Source organism: Ranitomeya imitator, chromosome 1 (assembly GCF_032444005.1).
Source record: "Ranitomeya imitator isolate aRanImi1 chromosome 1, aRanImi1.pri, whole genome shotgun sequence".
In the NCBI taxonomy this organism is placed as follows: Eukaryota; Metazoa; Chordata; class Amphibia; order Anura; family Dendrobatidae; genus Ranitomeya; species Ranitomeya imitator.
Window position 1 is genome coordinate 956,885,205 of NC_091282.1, and position 26,411 is coordinate 956,911,615.

At 43.4% G+C, this 26,411-nt stretch overlaps 1 protein-coding gene across 2 annotated transcripts in view; it reads left to right on the top strand.

The window, feature by feature from the left end:
• Positions 1-26,411, top strand: part of PDE5A (phosphodiesterase 5A) — a 518,628-nt gene that overhangs the window by 99,832 nt on the left and 392,385 nt on the right. For both annotated transcript variants that reach the window (XM_069743739.1, XM_069743740.1), the window contains exon 2: positions 11,232-11,805. In XM_069743739.1, coding sequence (XP_069599840.1) covers positions 11,232-11,805 — 574 coding nt within the window. The remainder of the gene's footprint in view (positions 1-11,231; positions 11,806-26,411) is intronic.

The window sequence follows — 26,411 nt, forward strand, 5'->3', positions numbered from 1 at the left end:
GAGGTGACAGATTCCCTTTAAAGTGTTACTTCTGTTTCAGTAATAACACACTTTGACATCATCATGAAGAAGATTCTTCTGTTTCAACCTAGATGCAAGAAGTCCAGCTTTATCTTTTGACAATGAAAGGTCTCTGATGAGATCATTTAATTCATGTTTAGTAAAGTGTTCTGGGTGCTCAGCTGCCCCATCAGGTACATACTCATCTAGACTTGAGGTCTCCATATCTTCACCATTAGCTTCAGCTCCATAGTCTTCATATTCTACTTCATTTTCATCCAACCCAGACAACGGTGATACAGGAACTGGCAAGGTACCATCATGTGGAACTGGCATAATCGCAGATTCAAGTTCAGGGTAATTAATCTTATGTTTGTTCTTTGTAGAAAAGCCCTTCTGTTTGATAAAACAAAAGTAGCAGTCATCACTATGATTTTTGGGTTATTTCCAAATCATGGCAACAGCAAATGACATAACCACTTTCCTCATATTCAACCAGTCATGAAGACCATTTGAACAACGTGAGCATATCACATGAGGTGCCCAGCTTTTGTCTTAATCACCAAGTCTACACTTAAGGTACATCTGATACATCTTTTTAATATCATGAGTGATTTAACATACTTGGCCTTTTGGTTTAAAAGAACCACACACATAGCAGAATCTGTTCGGATGATTGATACACTGTGGGGGCATTTTTCTCCTTTAAATCAGATCAAACAGTAGAGTAAGTGCAATTTAGTGGTGCTGACAAACTAAAAAAAAATGCAATGAACCGACCGACTATATGTAGATATTTCCCCAGAGATGACAGAGGCAGCTTGCACTTCGAAGATTTTACTGGGGGTAATCTGGTAGGTAACTATATACAGTTGTGAGGTAAACAGGTCAGCCTATTCCTTACAGGTGAACATTTGCAGACAGGCAGTTTCTCAGTGTGATATTGGCTTCTCTCAGGTTCTCTGTGGAGACCCTCACACAGTTACACCTCAGTGGCTGAGCTGTTTTCTTCGCTCTGAGGCGACTTGCCCTCCCAGAAATGCAGTGAAAATCCTCTAACAATGGTGGCTGTCCGCTGCCTTCCCTTCTATCTCCCAGTGGCAGGGCTCAGATAACTGTAGAGGCCTGTCTCCTGTTAGAGTCTCACATACCAGTCCTTGCTGCCATCACCATCCTTTTCTGACTGACTCAAATCTTACCGCCTCATACTAGTTAGCTCTTCCCCATAACGTGACTTTCCGAGAAGCAGTCATTGATTGACTGTACTGTCAATACTCCTTCCCATAAAACTCACTAAAACCTTTACTGATGTTATCCCTGTAAGAAAATTCACAAGTAAGACAAGCAAAGAAATGGGAATACATAGGAAAAACAACATACATTGAACATGCTGAAATACCGTAATAACAGAAATACTATCTCAGAAACTTTATGTGATAGAGCAAAACTACGCATATTTTTGCAATCAGCACATCAAACTCAATAAAACACACATATAACCTTTACTGATGATTTTTTGTGTTGACCAGTGAGACAGCTTGCGAACAAAAAGTGTCTTGTGAGAGAAAGACTGTACAGTGAAGAGCAAAAGGGTAACAATGTCTTGAACTTTTGAATTACAGGCTCCATATCTCATCTACTTCTGCTTTGAACTTGAGACTGCCATCATTTTATAGACCATCATCTTGGATATATCATACTTAAATTTGACTTGCAACTATTTAGCTAATAATTAGTTATGCAGATTTGTGTCATGTCACTGCATCGTAGATAAACAGTTATATTTAGGTTTCAGAAGCATGGATATTTCTCTTTAAAAAAATAAATAAAAAATTTGACCTGTACATCTAAAAATACAGGAATCACACTCTCAGTGACATGCAGCATTTTACTTCAGATTTAGGTATTAGCTGCATATTTAGAAATGGGGGGCTTACTACAGATTGTCCTTGCTTGCACTTTGTGAAAAAAAGTGAATCTTAGCCGCTATTACTGCGATATATCACAGATCAATCACAGTGACACTGAGTGACTATTCAATTATGGTGATTACAGTGATATATACTTGAACCTTTTGGATTGGTGTTCACAGACTGAGACTATTATTCCCATTGTCAATCTGGTGCATCAGCACTGAAAGGCTATACTTCCTGACAGAAGTTATGTCGCTTATCCATGTTTTGAAAATAAAAGCTTATAACCTGATGTTAAATTCATCCATTGGTTGTATAAATTATTCTTTTGAAAGCTGAAACCCTCCGAAATGTGGTTCAGGTTAAGAAAATAAATAGGCATCAACGCAGAAACATTGATCAGCTAATGGACACAGAATGGTCAGATTTTGGGAAGACAAAAGGTTTGTCGCCTGGTCATATAATGCACCCAATCCTTGTTTACATCCTCACCTGTGCTCAGTAAATGATCAGTTAATTAGTGTGTATGTATAAAAAGAAACCCAGCACCCCAAACCTTCACTTGAACTGCAACTTGAGCTCTGACAACATGCCAAATATCCACCCTGTGACCAAAGCCTGGATTATCAAGAGGCTGAAGACCAGATCCACTGCAGAGGTGGCTGGCACCTTTAATGTATCTCAGCGTCAAGTGCAAAGAATTAAAAAAAGATTTGAAGAGACTGGAGATGTGTTTGACAAGTCCAGGTCCAGAAGACCCCTGCAAGACAACAGCTCAGGAGGAACGTTTGTTGGTTAGAAAATCCAAAGCAAACCCCTCTTCCACTGCAGTAGAGCTCCAACAGGCCTGGTCACCTCAAGTCCCTGTGTCAACTAGAACAGTTTGTAGGATTCTGTCTCGAAATGGCCTCCATGGTCGAATCAGTGCCCAGAAGCCAGCACTAAACAAAAGGCAAACAAAAACCGTTTAGCATTTGCAAAGTCCCACAACCTGCTAAACACATGGACACTGGAAAAGTGGCAGAAGGTGGATTTTTCTGCTGAATCTTCAGTAGAATTACACCACAGCCACCGCAAATACTGCAGGTGACCTAATAGAGCCCGTATGGATCCAAAATACACCCAAAAAATTTGGTGGTGGAAAGATCATGGTCTGGGGTTCCATTCAGTATGGGGGTGTGGGAAACATTTGCAAGATGGAAGGCAATATCAATAGCCTTAAATATCAAGAAGTATTAGCTACCTCTTATATTCCAAATCATAAAAGGAGTAAAATTCTGCAGCAGGATGGTGCTCCATCTCATACATCTATCTCTAGAACTAAGTTCCTCCAGCCAAAAAAGATCAAGGTGCTCAAGGACTGGCTAGCCCAGTCACCAGACATGAACATCATTGAACATGTTTGGGGTAGGATGTAAGAGGAATCTTGGAAGACAAAATCAAAGAATCTAGATGAACTCTGGGAGGCATGTAAGACTGCATTCTTTGCTACTCCTGATGACTTCATTAATAAATTGTATGATTCATTGTTGAACCGCATGGATGCAGTCCTTCAAGCTCATGGAATTCACACAAAATATTAAATATGACTCTGATAGCACCACAACTTCATTCACCAATGTTATGCAACATATATTTGTATTTAAGTTAATTATTTGTTTGAATATCACATTACTTTCTGTGGGCGACAAAACTTTTGTCTTGCGAAAATCTCACCATTCTGTGTCCATTAACTGATCAATATTTCTGCATTGATGCCAATTTATTTTCTTAACCTAAACCACATTTCGGAGGGTTTCAGCTTTCAAAAGAATAATTTATACAACCAATGGATGAATTTAACATCAGGTTATAAGCTTTTATTTACATAACATGGATAAGCGACATAATTTCTGCCAGGGAGTGTAGCCTTTCAGTGCTGATGCACCAGATTGACAATGGGAATAATAGTCTCAGTCTGTGAACACTAATCCAAAAGGTTCAAGTATATATCACTGTAATCGCCATAATGGAATAGTCACTCAGTGTCACTGTGATTGATCTGTGATATACCGCAGTAATAGCAGCTAAGATTCACTTTTTTTCACAAAGTGCAAGCAAGAACAATCTGTAGTAAGCCCCCCATTTCTAAATGTGCAGCTAATACCAAAATCTGAAGTAAAATGCTCCCGCAAAACGCAAGCATTTTGCAAGCGTTTTTAGCTTGCAGAATGCTTGCGTTTCCAAGCGATTTGAATAGTGCATAGTGCTTGACAAGTGTGACCAACTTTTTACTATTGATGCTGCATCAACAGTAAAATATAGAATGTTAAAAATAATAAAAAAAAATTAAAAATATGGTTATTCTTACCTTCCGACGGCCCCCGATCTCCTCAGCGGTGCTCCGAGTGTGTTCCGTTCCCAGGGATGCTTTGCGTGAAGGACCTTTGTGACACCACGGTCGCGTGACCACAATGTCATCTCAGATGATTGGCGCAATGAATCCCTGGGAACGGAAGCCGCCGCGTGCACCCCTGAGAGGCGGGAAGACTCCGGGGGCTATCAGAGGGTAAGTATGTCCCTATTTTTTATTTTATTTTTTTTCTACAGGAATATTGTACCCAGGGCCTGAAGGAGAGTCTCCTCCAAACCCTGGGTACCATCTGCACATGAAGTGCACACTTCACGCATGGTGGGCATAGCCACAAGTGTAAAGTGAGAGTTCCAATGCAATGCTATGGCTGCGGAATCGCTGCAATTCCACAGAAATAATGAACATGTTGTGGATTTTACTGCTATGCGATTCCGCAGAGGGAAAATCCGCAGCATGGGCACAGCAATTGTGGAATCCCATAGGATTGCATGGGAATGCGTTTTTTTAAGCGTTTTCGCTAAGGCAAAAAACGCGGCAGAAACGCATAAAAAATGCAACGTGGGCACACAGCCAAATAGTGCACAAAAACCACATTTGGCTTTTTTCTATCCCTATCCTCTCTGCTATTAGCTCATATCCATGCACAGTTCATGCATAAAATAATGCTTCTTGGCTGGCCCCTGTCTTTTATGCTTGATCGTATATTTCCTGTGATTTGCTAGGCAAGTCTATGTAAACTGATTTCTGAAGGGCATTGTTGTGTAGAAGCCCATGTGGCTGCACCTGATTCCATTAGCACCCCTACTAAGTCTTCAGCAGTGTGGGAAATGGCGCTGACCATATTTATTCTTTTAATTTTTTCTTTCGATAATCACAAATCAAATTATAGAGTGTTCAAAATCATGTTAAACCACAAATTTAAAGAAATTCAACTCAAACCAGATCCTCTGCGGATTGATCCTCTCATGTATTGTTCTGTGTCTTTCAAAAAGTAAAGCATCCTGAGACCATTCATGTATGGGGTTGCCTTTCATTCAAAGGAGTGTGGTCACTTACAATTTTTCCTAAGAACACTTCCATGGATAATTTGAGGATGAACAATGCTTTTTCCAACATGATGGAGACCATGTCACAAGGCAAAAATGCTCACTAAGTAGCTTGGTGAACAAAACATTGAACTTTTGAGTGCATGACCAGGACACTCCTCAGATATCAATCTTATTAAAAATCTGTGGTCAGTCCTCAAAAAGCAATTGGAAAAACAAAAACACTAAAATTGTGATGCACTCCAAGTACAGATTAGACAAGCATGTGTTGTCATCAGACAGAATCTGGCCCAAGAGCTCATATCCAGCATGTCAGGGCAAATTGCAGAAGTCTTGATAAATATGGAACAGGAATATCAGAATTTTGGACGCAGCGCACCTGCACTGCATCTAAAACGCTGCATTCTACAATACAAAATAATTCAAAAATTGAGTCCAAAAAGCATAATTTTAGGTGCTAGACACTCCAAATTTAGAATCCACACTTTCTAAAGTTGCAGTATTTTACCGCCTAAGGATACGAAGTGATTCCATAAATTGTTTTAAAATTAATGATTTATTAATATATGCCTTATTTTTCACACCTGATTATAAGATGTACCCCCAAATTTGGCGAAGAAGAATAGAAAAAAATATTTTTTCTTTGTTAAATGGGGGGCTATTTTTTAATGTCAGTATCCATCTTACGAATCCTATACATGTCCCTCATTCTGGTATCTATATAACCCCCCATCCTGGCACATGGCCCACCCTGTGCTGGCACATTGCCCTCTCTGTGCTGCTGGCACATTGCCCCCCTGTGATGCTGGCACACTGCCCCTTGTGCTGGCTTACTGCCCCCTTGTGCTGGCACATTGCCCCTTCTGGCAGATGACCTCCTTGTGCTGGTACATTCCCCTCCTGTGCTGGTACATTGCCACCCTGTGCTGCTGGTACATTGGCACATTGCCCCCTTGTGCTGACACATATCTCTCTATCCTATCCTTGATATGGCACCCCGGTCACTATATGACCCCCTGCTGGCACGCACATGGCCCCCTCTATATGCCTCCCTGCTGGCAAGCACATGCCCCCCAGTCACTATATGCCCCACTGCTGGCACGCACATGATAAAATAACAAACACTTCACTCACCTTCTGATGATGGAAGGTTGCGCTTCCTGTTTCCTGGGCATCCAATCATGTGACCTTCTTTTACAGTGATGACATCACTGTGCTGTGCCGATCGGATGTCGGCACAGACACAGGAAGTGCCACAGGGCAGCTGGGAGCACGGAGCCATCATCGGGAGGTGTTTGTTACTTTATTATGTGCATGCCAGCAAGGGGGCATATAGTGACTGGGGAGGCATGTGCGTGCCAGCAGTGGGCATATAGAATGATGTGGGGGCATATTCATGATGGGAGGGGGGTAGAGGCACTTGCAATATGCGCCGCTCCCCTGTCATCCAACTCGGCGCGACTTCAGCACCGAGGTGATGGACAGCGGGTGGAGTGAATATTACATGAGGTTAATGATCAGGAGCACGTGACCTCCCGCTGTCTCTGCAGCCCACAGTCTGCCCACCCCAGCTCCCTGACACCACTCTAGAGCTGCCCCCCTCCTCTAGCTCACAGCACACATTCGGATTGTAAGACGCACCCCCACTTTCCCCCAAAATTTAGGGGAACAAAAGTGCGTCTTATAATTAAAAAAATACGGTAATTAAAAATGCACAAAAAAAACAAAGAAAAAATTCCAAATAAAAAACGGTGGGAATAAACCTCCAAAGAGGGGATGTGTGCAAACAAAGTAAGGCTAGGCCAGCCATGCAATTCCAAATCTCAAAACATAAAGCTCATGACATAAAGCTATGGTCTGATGCACAATTCATTAAAATGTATGTCAATGCATTCAGTTCTGTCTTATTGAAAAAAAAGTTAAAGTATAGAAATATATTGAAGATTCCAAAAAAGTGCTTAGTGCAAAAAGGGAGCTTAATTAAAAGTTATTCAAGGACAGACTGTAGCATCGGCATACACGAGGATACATTTTCACAGATTTAAATCTGCAATGTTCAATGCATATAATAAGTAACTTAATGCCATGAAAAAAGTAAATAGATTAATGAAGCAAAAAAATACATCACCTGAATAGACTAGAAATGTCAGAATGCAGAGGGGGACCAGGACAGCCACACATCCCCAACCCCTATGCCATATCGCAATAGCTTCTTCCGGGGGTGTGCTCACACCCCTCCCTGGAAGAATCCCAGCACTGACCTTACCACCAAAAAAATACTCACAATCTTATCTGGACCCCAAAATGCGAGTCCGGTTTCCTCAAGTTGAAAACCCAGCTAGGCCAAAGCCCAGTCCTGACTGCTCCTGACTTCTGCTGCTGGTTTATTGTCCAAACAGACGCATCAGATAGCCAACCAAAAACAGAAAACAGGTCTGTGCATTCCTAGGGACTGCAAACTATTATTGAAAGTTTATCCTCAATTACAGCACAGTGGCAAAGCCCCTCACTGACCTTACGACCAAAAGATATGTTTGCTATCTTATCTGGACCCCAGAATGCAAGTCCGCATTTCTCCAGTTGAGAACCCAGCTAACTCAAAGCCCTTTGTCCAAACAGACAAATCGAACACTGGATTGGGAGCTGTACTCATTCAAGTGGGGGATGATGGTCAGGAACACCCGATAGGCTATGACTCCCTGAAGCTGTTGGACCTGGAAAGGGCATATGCCACAATAAAAATAATAATGCTTGGCTATAGTTCCTATAGGTCCTTAAGAAAAATTACAGCCCTAAGTCCATGGCAAGGAATTAACAGTAATTACTTACCACAATTTTTTAAGTTAGCTAAATCGGACTGCTGAGGACAATGAACGTTTACTCAGATGAAGCCTGGCCTTACCGTCCTTTCATTTTTCGGTCTGCCATAAAAAGGTCAAAGATCATGGAAATGCCGATGGACTGTCCTGACAAGTGGATGAGGATGATCGGAAGCCTATCTCATCTGGCAGCCACACTACAGGATCCAGCAGTCTTCGAGGCTAATTAAGAAGGAGGAATAATGTGATGAAACAGCATTTCTTCTTAATTATGTCAGACGTAAATTCCATAGGCCCAGAATTATAGACTATTGTCTGAATTATTGACTCTTCTTGTAAGTAGAATTGATATTTGTAAATTCATAAATGGTTGTTATTTACCTCCTTCATCAGCTCCTACAGTTTATTGTACTGTTATCTTTGAAAAACAGGACCATAAGGTTACTGAACAATGTGTTTACTGATATTTTGATTACACATTATACAAGGCCATGCAGTTCATTGAATTGCAAACATTGAAGGATAAATTCTAAATAATCAAACAATACAGGTTAACATCATCACCCCTTCCCCCTGATGGCTTGAAGGACAGTTGTGAACTATATATGGAGACTTTGCCTCTGTTCAAAGTGACTCTACAGGATGTCAGCTTAGGTGACCTGTGTCCCCAGCTGCAAAAACATAGATCTGCTCCTTTCACCATCGCTGAACCCTCAGAGACATCTTGAAAAATCAAGGTTGGGACAATCAGGTCACCTGGCCACATACCTCACTGCTCTAGGTTAATTTCCTAAGATTATCGTTACCTCCTCTCTGTGCATGCCACAGGTGGGGGTAGTTAGCCCTAGAAGCTCTGAAGTCACAGATGCTCTTATCCCGGCAAGTCGGTGGAAGGGTGAGACTCTGTAATTTGCGCCATCTTGGGTATTTTCCAGGGACTGTTCTATGTGTTATTTGCCTCTTTTGTGGTTTAATAAAGTATTGCCACACTGTTTTACCCTATCCTTGTGTTGTCTGAGTAGTATTATGCCTGCGATAAAACGAGAGTGGGTGTTCAGTGAGATGATTATTGTAGATTGTAAGCTCTCACGAGCAGGGTCGTCTTATGTTGCTTTAATTATTGTATTGTTAACATTGTTACTTATGACTGTTGTGTTTGAAACTGTTAAACTGTAAAGTGCTGCGGAATATGTTGACGCTATATAAATAAAGATTATTATTATTATTCCTGATCCTTGTGGTCTCAAGCCAGCAGACTAGCGCACCCGCAGGTTTTTTCAAGTTGTTGAGACCACAACATCAAGTAGTAAGAAGTCTAACAGATTTGGACTTCTAGTGATTAAAGTGTCATAAATGCATCGTGACCACATTTCCCATCCTTATGTTGTGTTCTAGCATTGCTATATTGCGATCTTCTGCTGTGCTTTATCTGTTGCAGTGATAGTCGCCATATAGCTCCAACCAAGATCTAGATACTTGAGTTATTAGAAGCTGCAGTTGTATTTACTTTTTAAAAGTTATAAAACATAAAACAAATTATATATATTGGACATCGCATCATCATAATCTCATTGTTCTGCAGAATTAACCACTATTGATAGGTCAAACCACTGCACTTGTTAACTGCCTGTGTTGTAGGCCCATGAGGAAGTGTTTTGCTCTTCCTGTGCTGAACCCCTAGCTATTGCTCTCATAGTGATTTTATCTCTGATTCACCAAAACAATTTCGGTGGAATTCTGGCAACTCCAAATTGGGCAAAAATGTACCAACTTTTGGCATTTTTCAGGTACTGCAATAAGAATTCTGGCATGGCGTATGGTGGTGGACGCCACTCTTCGGGCACACCTGATTCATGAAGAGGTATGCACCTCTTAATGAATCAGGAGTGTCTGACACCAACACTCGCTAGATTTTCTTGCTGGTCTTGAAAAATCAGGGCAATAGGGTATGGACTGAAGTTATGGTACTGTAAATGATTTTTTGTCCCCTTCTATTCAAACAGTTGGTGTTTTGTTTGTTGTTGGTGTTTGTGTTTTCAATTTAATTTTTCCATCGTAGCCCAAAACACAAGCGACATTTATCAGTGACTTATTTAGCTTGCAGTATTCAACATCAAGACAATAATCTAAGTACACAGTATGTAATAATATTTAATTGTATGAAAACAAAGGCCTGATGTAAAGCAATAAACAAGACAGAGGTTAAATCAAAGGAATCGTTCACTTCCTTCTAATTTGGCTAAAACTACGTAAACAGAAAAGCAACAGGCTAGGACATTCAATTTATACTAATAATAATTCCCTTAAATTAATCCTGAAATAACCGGTCTTTTTAAAGGGAACCTGTCAGCAGTTTTTTGCACTCCAAAATGATATAATTTGTTAAGTTGCTGTAATGCAGAATAAATTCATACCTGTGGTTTATCAATCCCATGATTTTGTTGCAGAGAAATCAGTTGTCCTATCTTTATAATAATGAGCCACAATTGCAGTGCATGGCACTACACTTACAGCTGTTCGACCTCTCTTGCTTTCCATCTGCCACTTTCCCTGTTCCAGCCTCCCATCTCTGACTGACAGACCACCCTTCTCTTAGACTTACTCCTTCTCCAAAGATCTTGTGCAAGTGCCGTCTTCTTGTACACAGTAAAGACCTGATGGCTGTGTGAGAGCTGGACTCGCAATCTAAGCATGTGCTGCCCCTGAGAGTGACGCTTCTTGCGTGAGACCTAATGTGGGGGAACAGGTCACAGAGAAAAGTTACTTGTTGGTCATTGTAGAAGGCCAACTACGGATGGGGATTTTTCTGCAATGGAATGGAGGCTTGATAAAACAAAGATATGAATTTATTCTGTTTTATAGCGACGTAACATATACATTATAATATCAGTTTGGGTTACAAAAAAACATTGATAGGTTCCCTTTAATACAATACATTGGAAAAGAATGATTACAAGTATGAAAAGGTTAAGAAGGACATGGCCAGTGACCGTTGTAAATATTTAATGCTGCTCTCCTGCTGACACATTTCAGTGTTCATTTGTCATCGCTCATGTGCTTTCCTTACTAAAATATTTATAACTTTATTTCAACTTTTCAGAGAAATGGTCAATGCATGGTTTGCTGAAAGAGTGCACACGATACCAGCAACAAAGGAAGGAGCGAAAAGCAATACAGAAAATAACCAGCAGGCCTCTTCTTCTGAGAACGCCATCCAAGGGGCACCAGTGAGAAAGATCTCTGCTTCCGAGTTTGATAGGCCTCTCAGGCCACTCGTAGTCAAGGATTCTGTGGGAACAGTGACATTTCTTGCAGATTCTGAAAAGAAGGAACAGATGCCTCTACAAGCTCCCAATTTAAATAGTGCAAGTGATCAGTGTTCACGGCTTCTGGAACTGGTGAAAGATATTTCAAGCCATTTAGACGTTGCTGCCCTGTGTCATAAAATTTTTCTACACATCCACGAATTGATATCGGCTGACCGCTATTCACTTTTTTTAGTCTGTGAGGACAGTTCCAATGAGAAATTTTTGGTTAGTAGACTTTTTGATGTAGCAGAAGGCACAACATTGGAGCAGGCTTCAAATAATTGCATCCGTTTGGAATGGAACAAAGGAATTGTGGGCTACGTGGCAGAATATGGGCAACCATTAAACATAAAGGATGCTTATAAGGTAATTAAAGAGAAGTCAACTACAAGTTACTATGCAGTATATGGTTTGTAATTTTGTATAATTATTACTATTTATAAGAAATGTGAAGTGGAATTAGTGTGTGTATACTGTGAGGGGTTGACTCACTCAGTTGCTTCTAAAGGTAGACGCAGGAATGCTTCTTGTGGTAAATCACCTGCTAGTTTATTATGGAACAGCATAAACCATAGCAGTGTTCAGCAAAGTACTGTATATACTCGAGTATAAGCCGAGATTTTCAGCCCATTTTTGGGGGCTGAAAGTCCCGCTCTCGGCTTATACTCGAGTCATACCCGGGGGTCGGCAGGGGAGGGGGAGCGGGGGCTGTCTAATTATACTTACCTACTCCTGGCACGGTCCCTGCAGTCCCTGCTTCTTCCAGCGCTGCAGATTCTTCCTGTACTGAGCGGTCACATGGTACCGCTCATTACAGAAATGAATATGCGGCTCCACCTCCCATAGAGGTGGAGCCGCATATTCATTACTGTAATGAGCGGTAACTGTGACCGCTCAATACAGGAAGAAGATGTAGCGGTGGAAGAAGCAGGGACACAGCGCCAGGAGCAGGTAAGTATACGGGGAGGGGGAGCGCAGCGCTGCGTCATATTTGCCTCTCCTCGTTCCAGTGCGGCTCCGTCTTCAGCGTCCTCTGGCTGTGATGCTCAGGTCAGAGGGCGTGGTGACGTAGTCAGTGAGCGCCCTCTGCTGAACCTCAGTGGCTAAGACGGAGCCGCACGAGGAGCAGATAACTATTGAAAGTGCCGGGGGTCCTGAGCGAAGAGAGGTGATTATGTGATTTTTTTTATCGCAGCAAAAGCATATGGGGCAAGTGAATATACAGAGGATCTTATAGGGCCATAACACTTGTGCAGCACTATACGGAGCAAGTGACTGTACGGAGCATCTAATGTGGCCATAACACTTGTGCAGCGCTATATGGGGCAAGTGACTATACAGAGCATCTTATGGGGTCATAACACTTGTGCAGCACTATACGGAGCAAGTGACTGTACGGAGCATCTTAGGGGGCCATAACAATTGTGCAGCACTATATGGGGCAAGTGGCATTGCGGAGCATCTTATGGGGCCATAACACTTGTGCAGCACTATATGGGGCAAGTGGCTGTATGGAGCATCTTATGGGGCCATAACGCTTGTGCAGCACTATATCACTAAATGGGGCAAGTGGCTGTACGGAGCATCTTATGGGGCCATAACACTTGTGCAGCACTATATGGGGCAAGTGACTGTACGGAGCATCTTATGGGGCCATAACACATGTGCAGCATTATATCACTAAATGGGGCAAGTGGCTGTACGGAGCATCTTATGGGGCCATAACGCTTGTGCAGCACTATATGGGGCAAGTGGCTGTACGGAGCATCTTATGGGGCCATAACACTTGTGCAGCACTATATGGGGCAAGTGACTGTACGGAGCATCTTATGGGGCCATAACACATGTGCAGCATTATATCACTAAATGGGGCAAGTGGCTGTACGGAGCATCTTATGGGGCCATAACGCTTGTGCAGCACTATATGGGGCAAGTGGGTGTACGGAGCATCTTATGGGGCCATAACGCTTGTGCAGCACTATATGGGGCAAGTGGCTGTACGGAGCATCTTATGGGGCCATAACGCTTGTGCAGCACTATATGGGGCAAGTGGCTGTACGGAGCATCTTATGGGGCCATAACAATTGTGCAGCACTATATGGAGCAAGTGGCTGTACGGAGCATCTTATGGGGCCATGACACTTGTGCAGCACTATATGGGGCAAGTGGCTGTACGGAGCATCTTAGGGGGCCATAACGCTTGTGCAGCACTATATGGGGCAAGTGGGTGTACGGAGCATCTTATGGGGCCATAACGCTTGTGCAGCACTATATGGGGCAAGTGGCTGTACGGAGCATCTTAGGGGGCCATAACAATTGTGCAGCACTATATGGGGCAAGTGGCTGTACGGAGCATCTTATGGGGCCATAACACTTGTGCAGCACTATATGGGGCAAGTGACTGTACGGAGCATATTATGGGGCCATAACACTTGTGCAGCACTATATGGGGCAAGTGGCTGTGCGGAGCATCTTATGGGGCCATAACGCTTGTGCAGCACTATATAGGGCAAGTGGCTGTATGGAGCATCTTATGGGGCCATAACGCTTGTGCAGCACTATATGGGGCAAGTGGCTGTGCGGAGCATCTTATGGGGCCATAACGCTTGTGCAGCACTATAATGGGGCAAGTGACTGTATGGAGCATCTTATGGGGCCATAACACTTGTGCAGCACTATATGGGGCAAGTGGCTGCATGGAGCATCTTATGGGGCCATAATGCTTGTGCAGCACTATATCACTAAATGGGGCAAGTGGCTGTACGGAGCATCTTATGGGGCCATAACACTTGTGCAGCACTATATGGGGCAAGTGGCTGTACGGAGCATTTTATGGGGCCATAACACTTGTGAAGCACTATATGGAGCAAGTGGCTGTACTGAGCATCTTATGGGGCCATAACGCTTGTGCAGCACTATATGGGGCAAGTGACTGTACGGAGCATCTTATGGGGCCATAACGCTTGTGCAGCACTATATGGGGCAAGTGTCTATACGGAGCATCTTATGGGGCCATAACACTTGTGCAGCACTATATGGGGCTAGTGGCTGTATGGAGCATCTTATGGGGCCATAACGCTTGTGCAGCACTATATGGGGCAAGTGGCTGTATGGAGCATCTTATGGGGCCATAACACTTGTGAAGCACTATATGGAGCAAGTGGCTGTACGGAGCATCTTATGGGGCCATAACGCTTGTGCAGCACTATATGGGGCAAGTGACTGTACGGAGCATCTTATGGGGCCATAATGCTTGTGCAGCACTATATGGGGCAAGTGACTGTATGGAGCATCTTATGGGGCCATAACGCTTGTTCAGCACTATATGGGGCAAGTGACTGTACGGAGCATCTTATGGGGCCATAACACTTGTGCAGCACTATATGGAGCAAGTGGCTGTACGGAGCATCTTATGGGGCCATAACGCTTTTGCAGCACTATATGGGGCAAGTAACTGTACGGAGCATCTTATGGGGCCATAACACTTGTGCAGCACTATATGGGGCAAGTGGCTGTATGGAGCATCTTATGGGGCCATAACAATTGTGCAGCACTATATGGAGCAAGTGGCTGTACGGAGCATCCTATGGGGCCATGACACTTGTGCAGCACTATATGGGGCAAGTGACTGTACGGAGCATCTTATGGGGCCATAACACTTGTACAGCACTATATGGAGCAAGTGGCTGTACGAAGCATCTTATGGGGCCATAAAAATTGTGCAGCACTATATGGGGCAAGTGACTGTACGGAGCCTCTTATGGGGCCATAACTCTTGTGCAGCACTATATAGGGCAAGTGGCTGTATGGAGCATCTTATGGGGCCATAACGCTTGTGCAGCACTATATAGGGCAAGTGGCTGTATGGAGCATCTTATGGGGCCATAACGCTTGTGCAGCACTATATGGGGCAAGTGGCTGTGTGGAGCATCTTATGGGGCCATAACGCTTGTGCAGCACTATATGGGGCAAGTGGCTGTATGGAGCATCTTATGGGGCCATAATGCTTGTGCAGCACTATATCACTAAATGGGGCAAGTGGCTGTACGGAGCATCTTATGGGGCCATAACACTTGTGCAGCACTATATGGGGCAAGTGGCTGTACGGAGCATTTTATGGGGCCATAACACTTGTGAAGCACTATATGGAGCAAGTGGCTGTACGGAGCATCTTATGGGGCCATAACGCTTGTGCAGCACTATATGGGGCAAGTGACTGTACGGAGCATCTTATGGGGCCATAACGCTTGTGCAGCACTATATGGGGCAAGTGTCTATACGGAGCATCTTATGGGGCCATAACACTTGTGCAGCACTATATGGGGCTAGTGGCTGTATGGAGCATCTTATGGGGCCATAACGCTTGTGCAGCACTATATGGGGCAAGTGGCTGTATGGAGCATCTTATGGGGCCATAACACTTGTGAAGCACTATATGGAGCAAGTGGCTGTACGGAGCATCTTATGGGGCCATAACGCTTGTGCAGCACTATATGGGGCAAGTGACTGTACGGAGCATCTTATGGGGCCATAATGCTTGTGCAGCACTATATGGGGCAAGTGACTGTACGGAGCATCTTATGGGGCCATAACGCTTGTTCAGCACTATATGGGGCAAGTGACTGTACGGAGCATCTTATGGGGCCATAACACTTGTGCAGCACTATATGGAGCAAGTGGCTGTACGGAGCATCTTATGGGGCCATAACGCTTTTGCAGCACTATATGGGGCAAGTAACTGTACGGAGCATCTTATGGGGCCATAATGCTTGTGCAGCACTATATGGGGCAAGTGGCTGTACGAGGCATCTTATGGGGCCTTAACGCTTGTGCAGCACTATATAGGGCAAATATCTCTATGGAGCATCTCATGGGGCCCTTATTACCCTTTATGCAGGATTATATGGGGCATATTTTAATATGGAGCATCTAATGGGGCCCATCAAACTTTATGGGTCATTATATGGAGCTCCTGATTCAATATGGATATTCAAAAACACTTAACCTACTGATGTCTCAATTTGTTTTACTTTTATTGGTATCTATTTTCACTTTTGAAATTTTACCGGTAGCTGCTGCATTTTCCACCCTAGGATTATACTCGAGTCATTAAGTTTTCCCATTTTTTTGTGGCAAAATTAGGGGGTCGGCTTATACTCGGGTCGGCTTATATTCGAGTATATACGGTAAATATGGCTTTTCTGGCATAACGGCAAAACAAAAAGATAACATATAGCAAAGTCCATATGTCTGACAGGTTCAACTGCTCAGACCACCATTTGTCTTCAGCTCCACCTGGAACCATGTCTAGAGTCTCTCCTCTCCAACCACAACACAGAGAAAAAAAACAGTGGCTGTACATTTAACATCCCAGTCACATCCTTGAGGTGGAGACATGGTGAGTAGGCATCCCGTCCATCTCTTACCTACTTACCTACAAATCATGGCTGATTAACTCCTTCAGCATATGACATGATGAAGAGAAACTTATGGGTTTCTAGATCACATAAAAAAGCAATCTCTGTGAACAAATCTCCCCTCACATGCAGTGCCAGTGACCCTGTCACAGTGTGTATATATATATATATATATATATATATAATAAATTCTACTTCACATATTTCATATCCTCAATCTTAATTTAGAATTATTATTGTTACGGAAAAGGAAATTTGAAGCGGCAGTCAAGGCATGCATGGTATATATATACAGTCTGGTGTTGGCACGTTTTAAATTGATCCAGAAAATGAAATGAAGGATTTCTCCCACAAGATTATTGAAATTACACTTTGTTTTGTTATACACATGTTTATTTCCTTTGTATGTATTGGACAACACACAAAAAAAACAGACAAAAAGACAAATTGGAAATAATTTTACACAAAACACCCAAAATGGGCAGGGCAAAATTGTCGGCATCCTCAACTTAATATTTGGTTCGATACCCTTTGGAAAAAATAACTGCAATCAATCACTACCTATAACCATCAACAAGCTTCTTACACCTCTCAACTGGAATTTTGGACAATTCTTTTTGCAAACTGCTCCAGGTCTCTCATATTTGAAGGGTGCCTTTTCCCAATAGCAATTTTAAGATGTCTCAATAATTTTTCAATGGGATTTAAATCCGGCCACTTCACAGCTCTCCAGTACTTTGATGATATTTATATCTGGGTGCTTCTTGAAGTGTGTTTAGGGTCATTATCCTGCTGTAAGACCCAAGACCTAGAACATAAATGCAGCTTTCTGACTCTGGGCACTACATTGCGACCCAAAATTCTTCAAATTTCATGATGCCTTACACATGGTCAAGGCACCAAGTGCCAGAGGCAGCAACACAATCCCAAAGCATCTTTGAACCTTCACCATATTTGACTGTAGGTACTGTGCTCTCTTTTTTGTAGGCCTCATTCCATTTTCCATGAACAGTAGAATGATGTGCTTTAACAAAAAGCTCCACAAGACGATTTCCGATAAGGATTTTGGCTTACTCATGTACATTTTGGCAAACTGCAGTCTATGTCTTTTATGTCTCTGTATCAGCAGTCCTTCTGGATCTCCTGCCATAGCATTTTATTTAACTCAAATGTCAACGGATAGTTTTCACCAACACTGATGCACCCTGAGCCTGCAGGACAGCTTGAATTTCTTTGGAACTTGATTGGTTTGCTTCTCCACTATCCAGACTATCCTACATTGCATGGTCATCAATTTTTCTCTGTCCGTCCATGTCCAGTGAGATTAGCTACGGTGCCATGGTTTGTAAACTTCTTGAATACAATGAAGAACAAATGTAACAATGTTTTGAACTTTTGATTTTCAGGCTCTATATCTCACCATCACTGCTTTGATCGTGAGACTACCATTATTTTATAGATAATCATCTTGGCTAATCCATACATAAATTTGACTTGCAACTATTTAGCATATGATTAGTTATTCAGATTCTTGTATGTCACTGCATTGTTACTGTTTTACTCCTGGGGGTGGAAAAATATTTTTCTTCCTCCATATTACAAAATACACCTTGTTCTCACATTCCCTAATAGCTCAGTGTATTAGTAGGTTGATTCCCAAGTAAAAGGTCATTGGAGCAGCCATAAAGACGATTTCACAAGAAAAGAGAAACAGCATCATCCAGCCCATCGATAGCGGTCTCTTGGCCAAGAAAATTGCCAAACTGTATCATGTAAGTGCCATGACAGTTGGAAGAATATGAAATAAAGTCCGTCCATCCATTCAGAAGCCAAAAGGTGGACATCCAGGCAAAATATTAGAGTCAACAAGTCGCCCAATCTCAAGACCTATCAGTTCTGGCTCGACAAACACGGCAGTGGAGGTTGCTCGTATGCTTCATAATATTGAGATCACAGACATTGATGCAAACACCGTGTGATGCATATTACACAAGTCAGGAATGGTGGCCCGAAAAAAGGATGAAGAATCCTCAACCGTAATATTGTCATAAGAAGTGTTTTTTCCAGTTTGCAAACAAGTACATACTGATAGGGATTCTAGATTGTGAGCCCCATTGGGGACAGTGATGATAATGTGTGCAAAACTGTAAAGCGCTGCGGAATATGTTAGCGCTATATAAAAATAAAGATTATTATTATTATTATTATTATTATTATTAAGTACAAAATATGCAAATTTAAAGATTTGAAATCAGTGATTTGGAGCGATGACACAAAAGTCATCATATTAGGCTTTGATAGGTGGAAATGGGTCTGAAAGAAACAATGCAGAAGGGGCTAACGGATTGAGAAATTGAAGGAAATGTCAAGTTTAATGGAGGAATGATGATATAGGGTTGTTTCATAGCATTGGATACTTGACCAGGATCGATGGTGTTCTTAATGCTGAGCTATATGTGAGTATCCTACAAGATGAGTTACTTCATACACTCAAGTACTATAGGTATGTGTTGTGATAGGCAATTCAGTATCACAATGGACATAGCGGTCAGAGCACATACAGTGATCTGACAATAACCCAAAATAATAGAACGAGCTCTGAGACGTGGAAACTCTGCAGACCGCAATCCCTAATCCTCTCCAAACAACACTAGAGGCAGCCGTGGATTGCGCCTAACTCTGCCTATGCAACTCGGCACAGCCTGAGAAACTAACTAGCCTGAAGATAGAAAATAAGCCTACCTTGCCTCAGAGAAATACCCCAAAGGAAAAGGCAGCCCCCCACATATAATGACTGTGAGTTAAGATGAAAAGACAAACGTAGGGATGAAATAGATTCAGCAAAGTGAGGCCCGACTTTCTTAACAGAGCGAGGATAGGAAAGATAACTTTGCGGTCTACACAAAACCCTAAAGAAAACCACGCAAAGGGGGCAAAAAGACCCTCCGTACCGAACTAACGGCACGGAGGTACACCCTTTGCGTCCCAGAGCTTCCAGCAAAACAATTAGACAAGCTGGACAGAAAAAATAGCAAACAAATAGCAAAGAAGAACTTAGCTATGCAGAGCAGCAGGCCACAGGAATGATCCAGGGAAAAACAAGTCCAACACTGGAACATTGACAGGAAGCATGGATCAAAGCATTAGGTGGAGTTAAGTAGAGAAGCACCTAACGACCTCACCAGATCACCTGAGGGAGGAAACTCAGAAGCCGCAGTACCACTTTCCTCCACAAACAGAAGCTCCCAGAGAGAATCAGCCGAAGTACCACTTGTGACCACAGGAGGGAGCTCTGCCACAGAATTCACAACAGGTATGATGAGAACGACATAATGTTCCAACAGGACAACAACATGAAGCATACGTTTAGATTGGAGAAGAAATGGTTCAAAGACAATGAATTAGAAGGACTGGAATGGCTCCCACAGTCCACAGACCTCAATGCAATAAAACACTTGTGGGTAGAATTGAAGAAAAAACATATAGCTACCCAAGTGAATTGACCAGTAGGCACCAACTTTGGGTTCGTGCAGAAGAGACCTGAGATCAAATTTCAGTCAACACATTTTGAATCTGATCGAGGGCATGTCCAGAAGGATTCAGGCAGTGTTGAAAGTCAAAGGTGGGTTTACAAAAGACTACTAAAATAAAATTTAGATCTTTAGGAGCAAAACAGGAACAATGCAGTGACATGACAAAATCTGAATAACTAATCATTTGCTCAATAGTTGCAAGTAGGGTTGAGCGACTTTTACTTTTTTAGGGTCGAGTCGGGTTTCGCGAAACCCGACTATCTCTAAAGTCGAGTCGAGTGAAATCGGCCGATTATGGTGAAAAGTCAGGGATCGACCGAAACACGAAACCCAATGCAAAGTCAATGGGAATTTTTTTTATTTTTTTTATTTTTGATTTATTTTTATTTTTTTTTCTCTCTCCCTCTCCCTCTCCCCCTCTCTCTCTCTCTCTCTCTCTCTCTCCCCTCCGTCCCTGAACAGAAAAGCTGGTGTTACACATTGCAAATCGCTACTGCGCACAATCGACAAGATGACGATAGGCGTCCACACCCCTAAGACCTATGTCATCACTCTGCCCACGCTCCTTCATTGGCTGAAAAAATAACGCCAAGCGCGTCATACGAAACGCGACTTTGGCGCGAAAGTCGCGTACTGCGTGGCTGACCCCACACAGGGATCGGGTCGGGTTTCATGAAACCCGACTTTGCCAAAAGTCGGCGACTTTTGAAAATGAACGATCCGTTTCGCTCAACCCTAGTTGCAAGTCAAATTTAAGTATGAGATATCCAATATGATTGTCTATAAAATTATGGTAGTCTCGAGTTCAAATCAGAAGTGGATAATGAGATATGGAGACTGAAAGTCAAAAGTTTAAAACATTGTTGCCCTTCTGCTCTTCACAGTATGTTGATCATCGTGGACTAAAGAATATGAATTTTGGTTCTCAAGTACTCAGACATTTCTCTTTCCCCTTTTTCTGTTCTTGATGGTTAGTGTGGCATACATAGACATACAAAGCAAATTTCTGCAGCAAAGCATTTCGCAGCTAAGCATAAAGATGCCGCAGTTATTTCAATGGCAGTTAGTCATGGCAGGAGTCAGGACTCCACTCTATGATCTGTCTCTTTTGGGCATGTCTGCTGAGTAAGCACTTCTTATTACTTGGATCTAGCTTTTCTATTTACCCATCTTACTCCTTCACCGTGTTTACATATGCCCTTACAGTGTTTGCTCCACTAATCCTCTCTCCTTCACTATCACAAACCCCAGCACTCTCTAACCTAATAATCATCTCTTCTTCCCTCTTACCTCCCCACCTGTCCTCCTTTGCTGACCTGCTCCTCAACCTCAAATCTGTCCTAAGAAAACATAAAACAAGTCGGCCCCTCTCTTTCTCCCACCTGCTCTCCCTTTCTCTGCTTTTCCTCACTGCTGGAGACATATCTACCAACCCGGGACCCCCACAGCTCATACCTCCCACTACTACCCCCTCCTATTGCTCCCTATCTAATATGAACTACCGCAATCTTTCCAACATAAAACCCGTGCCCCTGACGCCCACCTCCCTGCTCCCTCTCTCTGGAGCACTCTGGAATGCCGGCTCAATCTGCAATAAGCTTCACAACCTTTTTCTCTCTCGCAATCTTGCCTTCCTTGGCCTCACAGAAACATGGCTAACATCCTCTGGCATCGCCTCCCCTGCTGCGCTGTGTTATGGAGGCCTCCACTTCACCCACACCCCTCAACCTGGCAACAAACATGGTGGAGGAGTGGGTCTTCTCCTTTCTTCTAACTGCACCTTTAACCCAATCCCACCTCTATCCTCCCTTATCCTCCCCTCTTTTGAAGTCCATTCTGTCCGCATCTACTCTCCCTCCAACCTCCAAGTGGCCATTATATACCGACCTCCAGGCCCGGCCACTGCCTTTATTGACCAATTCTCTACCTGGCTTCTTCACTTTCTCTCTGCTGACATTCCCACCATCATCATGGGTGACTTCAACATCCCCATTGATACTATTCAGTCAACAGCCTCCAAACTTCTGTCCCTTACCTCATCCTTTGGACTTACTCAGTGGTCTTCCGCAGCCACCCACACAGACGGACATACATTAGACCTGGTATTCACCCATCTCTGCTCTCTATCTAACTTCACCACCTCCCCTCTCTTTCTATCCGGCCACCCTCTGCTCACTTTCTCATCCCTGTCCTCGTCACCGGTCATCCATGTCCAGCAAAATGCGCACCCCCGCAGAAACCTTGCACACCTAGACACCCACACTCTAGACACTCTCTGACTCTATCCTACCACTGGCGTCCATATCCTCACTCCACGACACAGACAGTGCCAGCGCTTTCTACAATGCCACTCATCAGCTATTGACACAGTTGCCCCTCTCGTCCATGGCAGAGTGCGACGTATCAATAGACAACCTTGGCACAATAACACCACTAAAAAGCTCCGGCAAGTGTCCAGGGTTGCGGAGCGGTGTTGGAAGAAAACACACTTGCAAGACGACTTCACTGCATTCAAACAGGCAACACTCGCTTTTAAATCTGCTCTCACCTCTGCTAAACAGGTCTACTTCACAACCCTCGTTTCTTCCCTATCCTACAACCCCAAACAGTTATTCAAAACCTTTAACTCCCTCCTCCGCCCCCACTACCCCTCCAATCTCCCTCATCTTTGCTGAGGACTTTGCCACACACTTTAAAAATAAGATCAACCAGACAAGGCAAGTCTTCATTGTTCAACCACCACAACCCCTTTGTATACCTGACCAATGCCCAAACCCCATAACCTCCCTATCCTACATCACTGAAGGGGGGCTTAATTGTCTCATCTCCAAATCATACCTCACCACCTGTGTGCTCGACCCCATCCCATCCCACCTCCTCCCCAACCTCACCACTACACTTATACCATCCCTAACCCACCTCTTCAACCTATCACTATCTTCTGGCACCTTCCCTTCTGCTTTCAAACATGCCACAATCACGCCTATCCTTAACAAGCCAACCCTCGATCCAACTGCTATGTCCAGCTATCGCCCAATATCACTGCTCCCATTCACTTCCAAACTCCTGGAGCAGCACGTCCACTCTGAACTTTCCTCCCACCTCTCATCTAACTTGCTATTTGAGAATCTACAATCTGGTTTCCGCCCCATCACTCAACTGAGACAGCCCTGACCAAAATCACTAACGACCTACTTACCGCGAAAGCTAATGGAGAATACTCTACTCCTCCTTCTAGACCTGTCCTGTGCTTTCGACACAGTTGACCACTGCCTCTTACTACAGATCCTCTCCTCCTTTGGCATCAAAGACCTCGCCCTATCCTGGATCTCCTTGTACCTTTCCAACCGCACATTCAGCGTCTCCCACTCCCACACTACCTCCTCATCCCACCCTCTCTCTGTTGGAGTCCCCCAAGGCTCTGTTCTAGGACCCCTACTCTTCTCAATTTATACACTTGGCCTGGGACAACTCATAAAGTTCCATGGATTCCAGTACCACCTCTATGCTGATGACACTCAGATCTACCTCTCTGGCCTAGACGTCACCACTCTGCTGTCCAGAATCCCAGAGTGCCTATCAGCCATATCCTCCTTCTTCTCTTCTCGCCTCCTCAAACTCAATGTGGACAAATCTGAAGTCATCATCTTTCCTCCATCCCATAGATCTTCCTTACCTGACCTATCTATCGCAATCAATGACATCATGCTTTCCCCCGTACTGGAAGTCCGCTGCCTCGGAGTAACCTTCGACTCTGCCCTGTCCTTCAAACCGCACATCCAAGCTCTTTCCACCTCCTGTCGCCTCCAGCTCAAAAATATCTCCAGAATCCGTCCTTTCCTCAACCGTCAATCTACTAAATTGCTTGTGCATGCCCTCATCATCTCCCGCCTTGACTACTGCAACATCCTTTTCTGCGGCCTCCCTGCTAACACCCTTGCACCTCTCCAGTCCATTCTTAACTCTGCTGCCCGACTAATTCATCTCTCTCCTCGCTACTCCTCTGCTTCCCCTCTTTGCAAATCTCTTCACTTGCTCCCATTCCCTCAGCACATCCAGTTCAAATTACTAATACTGACCTACAAAGCCATCCACAACCTGTCTCCTCTATATATCTCTGAACTAATATCCCGATATCTTCCCTCACGTGATCTCCGGTCCTCCCAAGACCTCCTTCTCTCCTCCACATTTATTCGCTCCTCATCCAACCACCTCCAAGACTTCTCCCGAATATCCCCCATCCTCTGGAATTCTTTGCCCCAACACGTCCAACTATCAACCACATTCGGATCCTTCTGACAGAACCTGAAAACCCATCTCTTCAGGAAAGCCTGCAGCCTGCACTGACCCCGCTGCCTCCTCATCACTACCGAAGATACCGCCTCACCAACACCGGAGCTCCTACAACCCTCAACCTTCCCCATAATCCTGTAGAATGTAAGCCCACAAGGGCAGGGTCCTCGCCCCCGTCTGTATCAGTCTGTCATTGTTAGCTTGTTTACTGTAAGCGATATCTGTAACTTGTATGTAACCCCTTCTCATGTAAAGCACCATGGAATCAATGGTGCTATATAAATAAATAATAATAATACAATAATAATAATACTGATCTAAAAGATGTTCACGTCTATTGAAATCGGGGAGTTAAGCTGTGTAGTAATAGTCATTAAAGCACACTGTTGTAATCAAGACAGTAAAGATAAGATTAAAGAACTTTTTCACGAATATTTAGAATCTGTATGTTTTCTACTCTGAATAAATTCTTTGGGTTTCCATTTTTCTAAGCAGTGTAAGGTAATTCATATAGAGAAAGGTCACTTTGTATATGTCAGCAACTTCAGTGTTACATACGGAGGCTTATGGATAAATGCAAGCTTATTTGAAGACATATCGCTGTATGTTGCACGGCAGGTATGCAATGCAGGGATCAGCTCATTAACTCAAGATTTTTGATTCAGACATACTGTATCTAATTGGTCCATCAGGATTTACATCAAGCAGATTTCAGAGTGATTATGCCAGGTACACTTCTCAGCGGCCTCAACCCCTAGGGTGCAGAAAGAGAGGACTGCTCCACACCTGGGCAGTGGGAGCTGAATCAAGTTTTCCACCTAAACAGTAAAGAAAATAATACTGAATTAATCTCAGTTGTCAAATATTTAACCTCTGTTCTCGGTTTGTTTTCCTCTTATTTCACTTATATGTTGTTCGCACATCTCCTCATTTAAAGGGGATTTCCAACAAAGTTCATTTTAATCAATAGATCTTGGAGTAAAAATAAATTTCACAATTAGATGTGTTAAAAAATGTTTTCCTGTGCTGGGATAATCTTATAAATGTACCCCTGCTGTGTACTGTGTAATGGCTGTGTCTGACCATGCAGGAATATGGTCTAATCATACCACATCTCCTAGGCAGGGGGGATGCAAAAGAGTATACAGACAGGACCGCACACTCTCTTATGATCCTACATGTTTTGGAGAAGCCCAGGGGCACTGAAGCCAGCACTGTATCCTGTGATATAGCTAGCTTCAGAGCAGCACTTGCCAGCTCTGAAAAGAGCTTGCCAGAACGTGTTCCTTGTCATACATAGTAACATAGTAACATAGTTATTAAGGTTGAAGGAAGACTTTAAGTCCATCTAGTTCAACCCATAGCCTAGCCTAACATGCCCTAACATGTTGATCCAGAGGAAGGCAAAAAAAAACCATGTGGCAAATAGTCAGCTCCACTTTGGGGAAAAAAATTCCTTCCCAACTCCACATACGGCAATCAGACTAGTTCCCTGGATCAACGCCCTATCAAGGAATCTAGTGTATATACCCTGTAACATTATACTTTTCAAGAAAGGTATCCAGTCCCCTCTTAAATTTAAGTAATGAATCACTCATTACAACATCATACGGCAGAGAGTTCCATAGTCTCACTGCTCTTACAGTAAAGAACCCGCGTCTGTTATTATGCCTAAACCTTCTTGTCAATTTATTCCACCACCTCTGATATCCACAGAGGTAGACAGTAA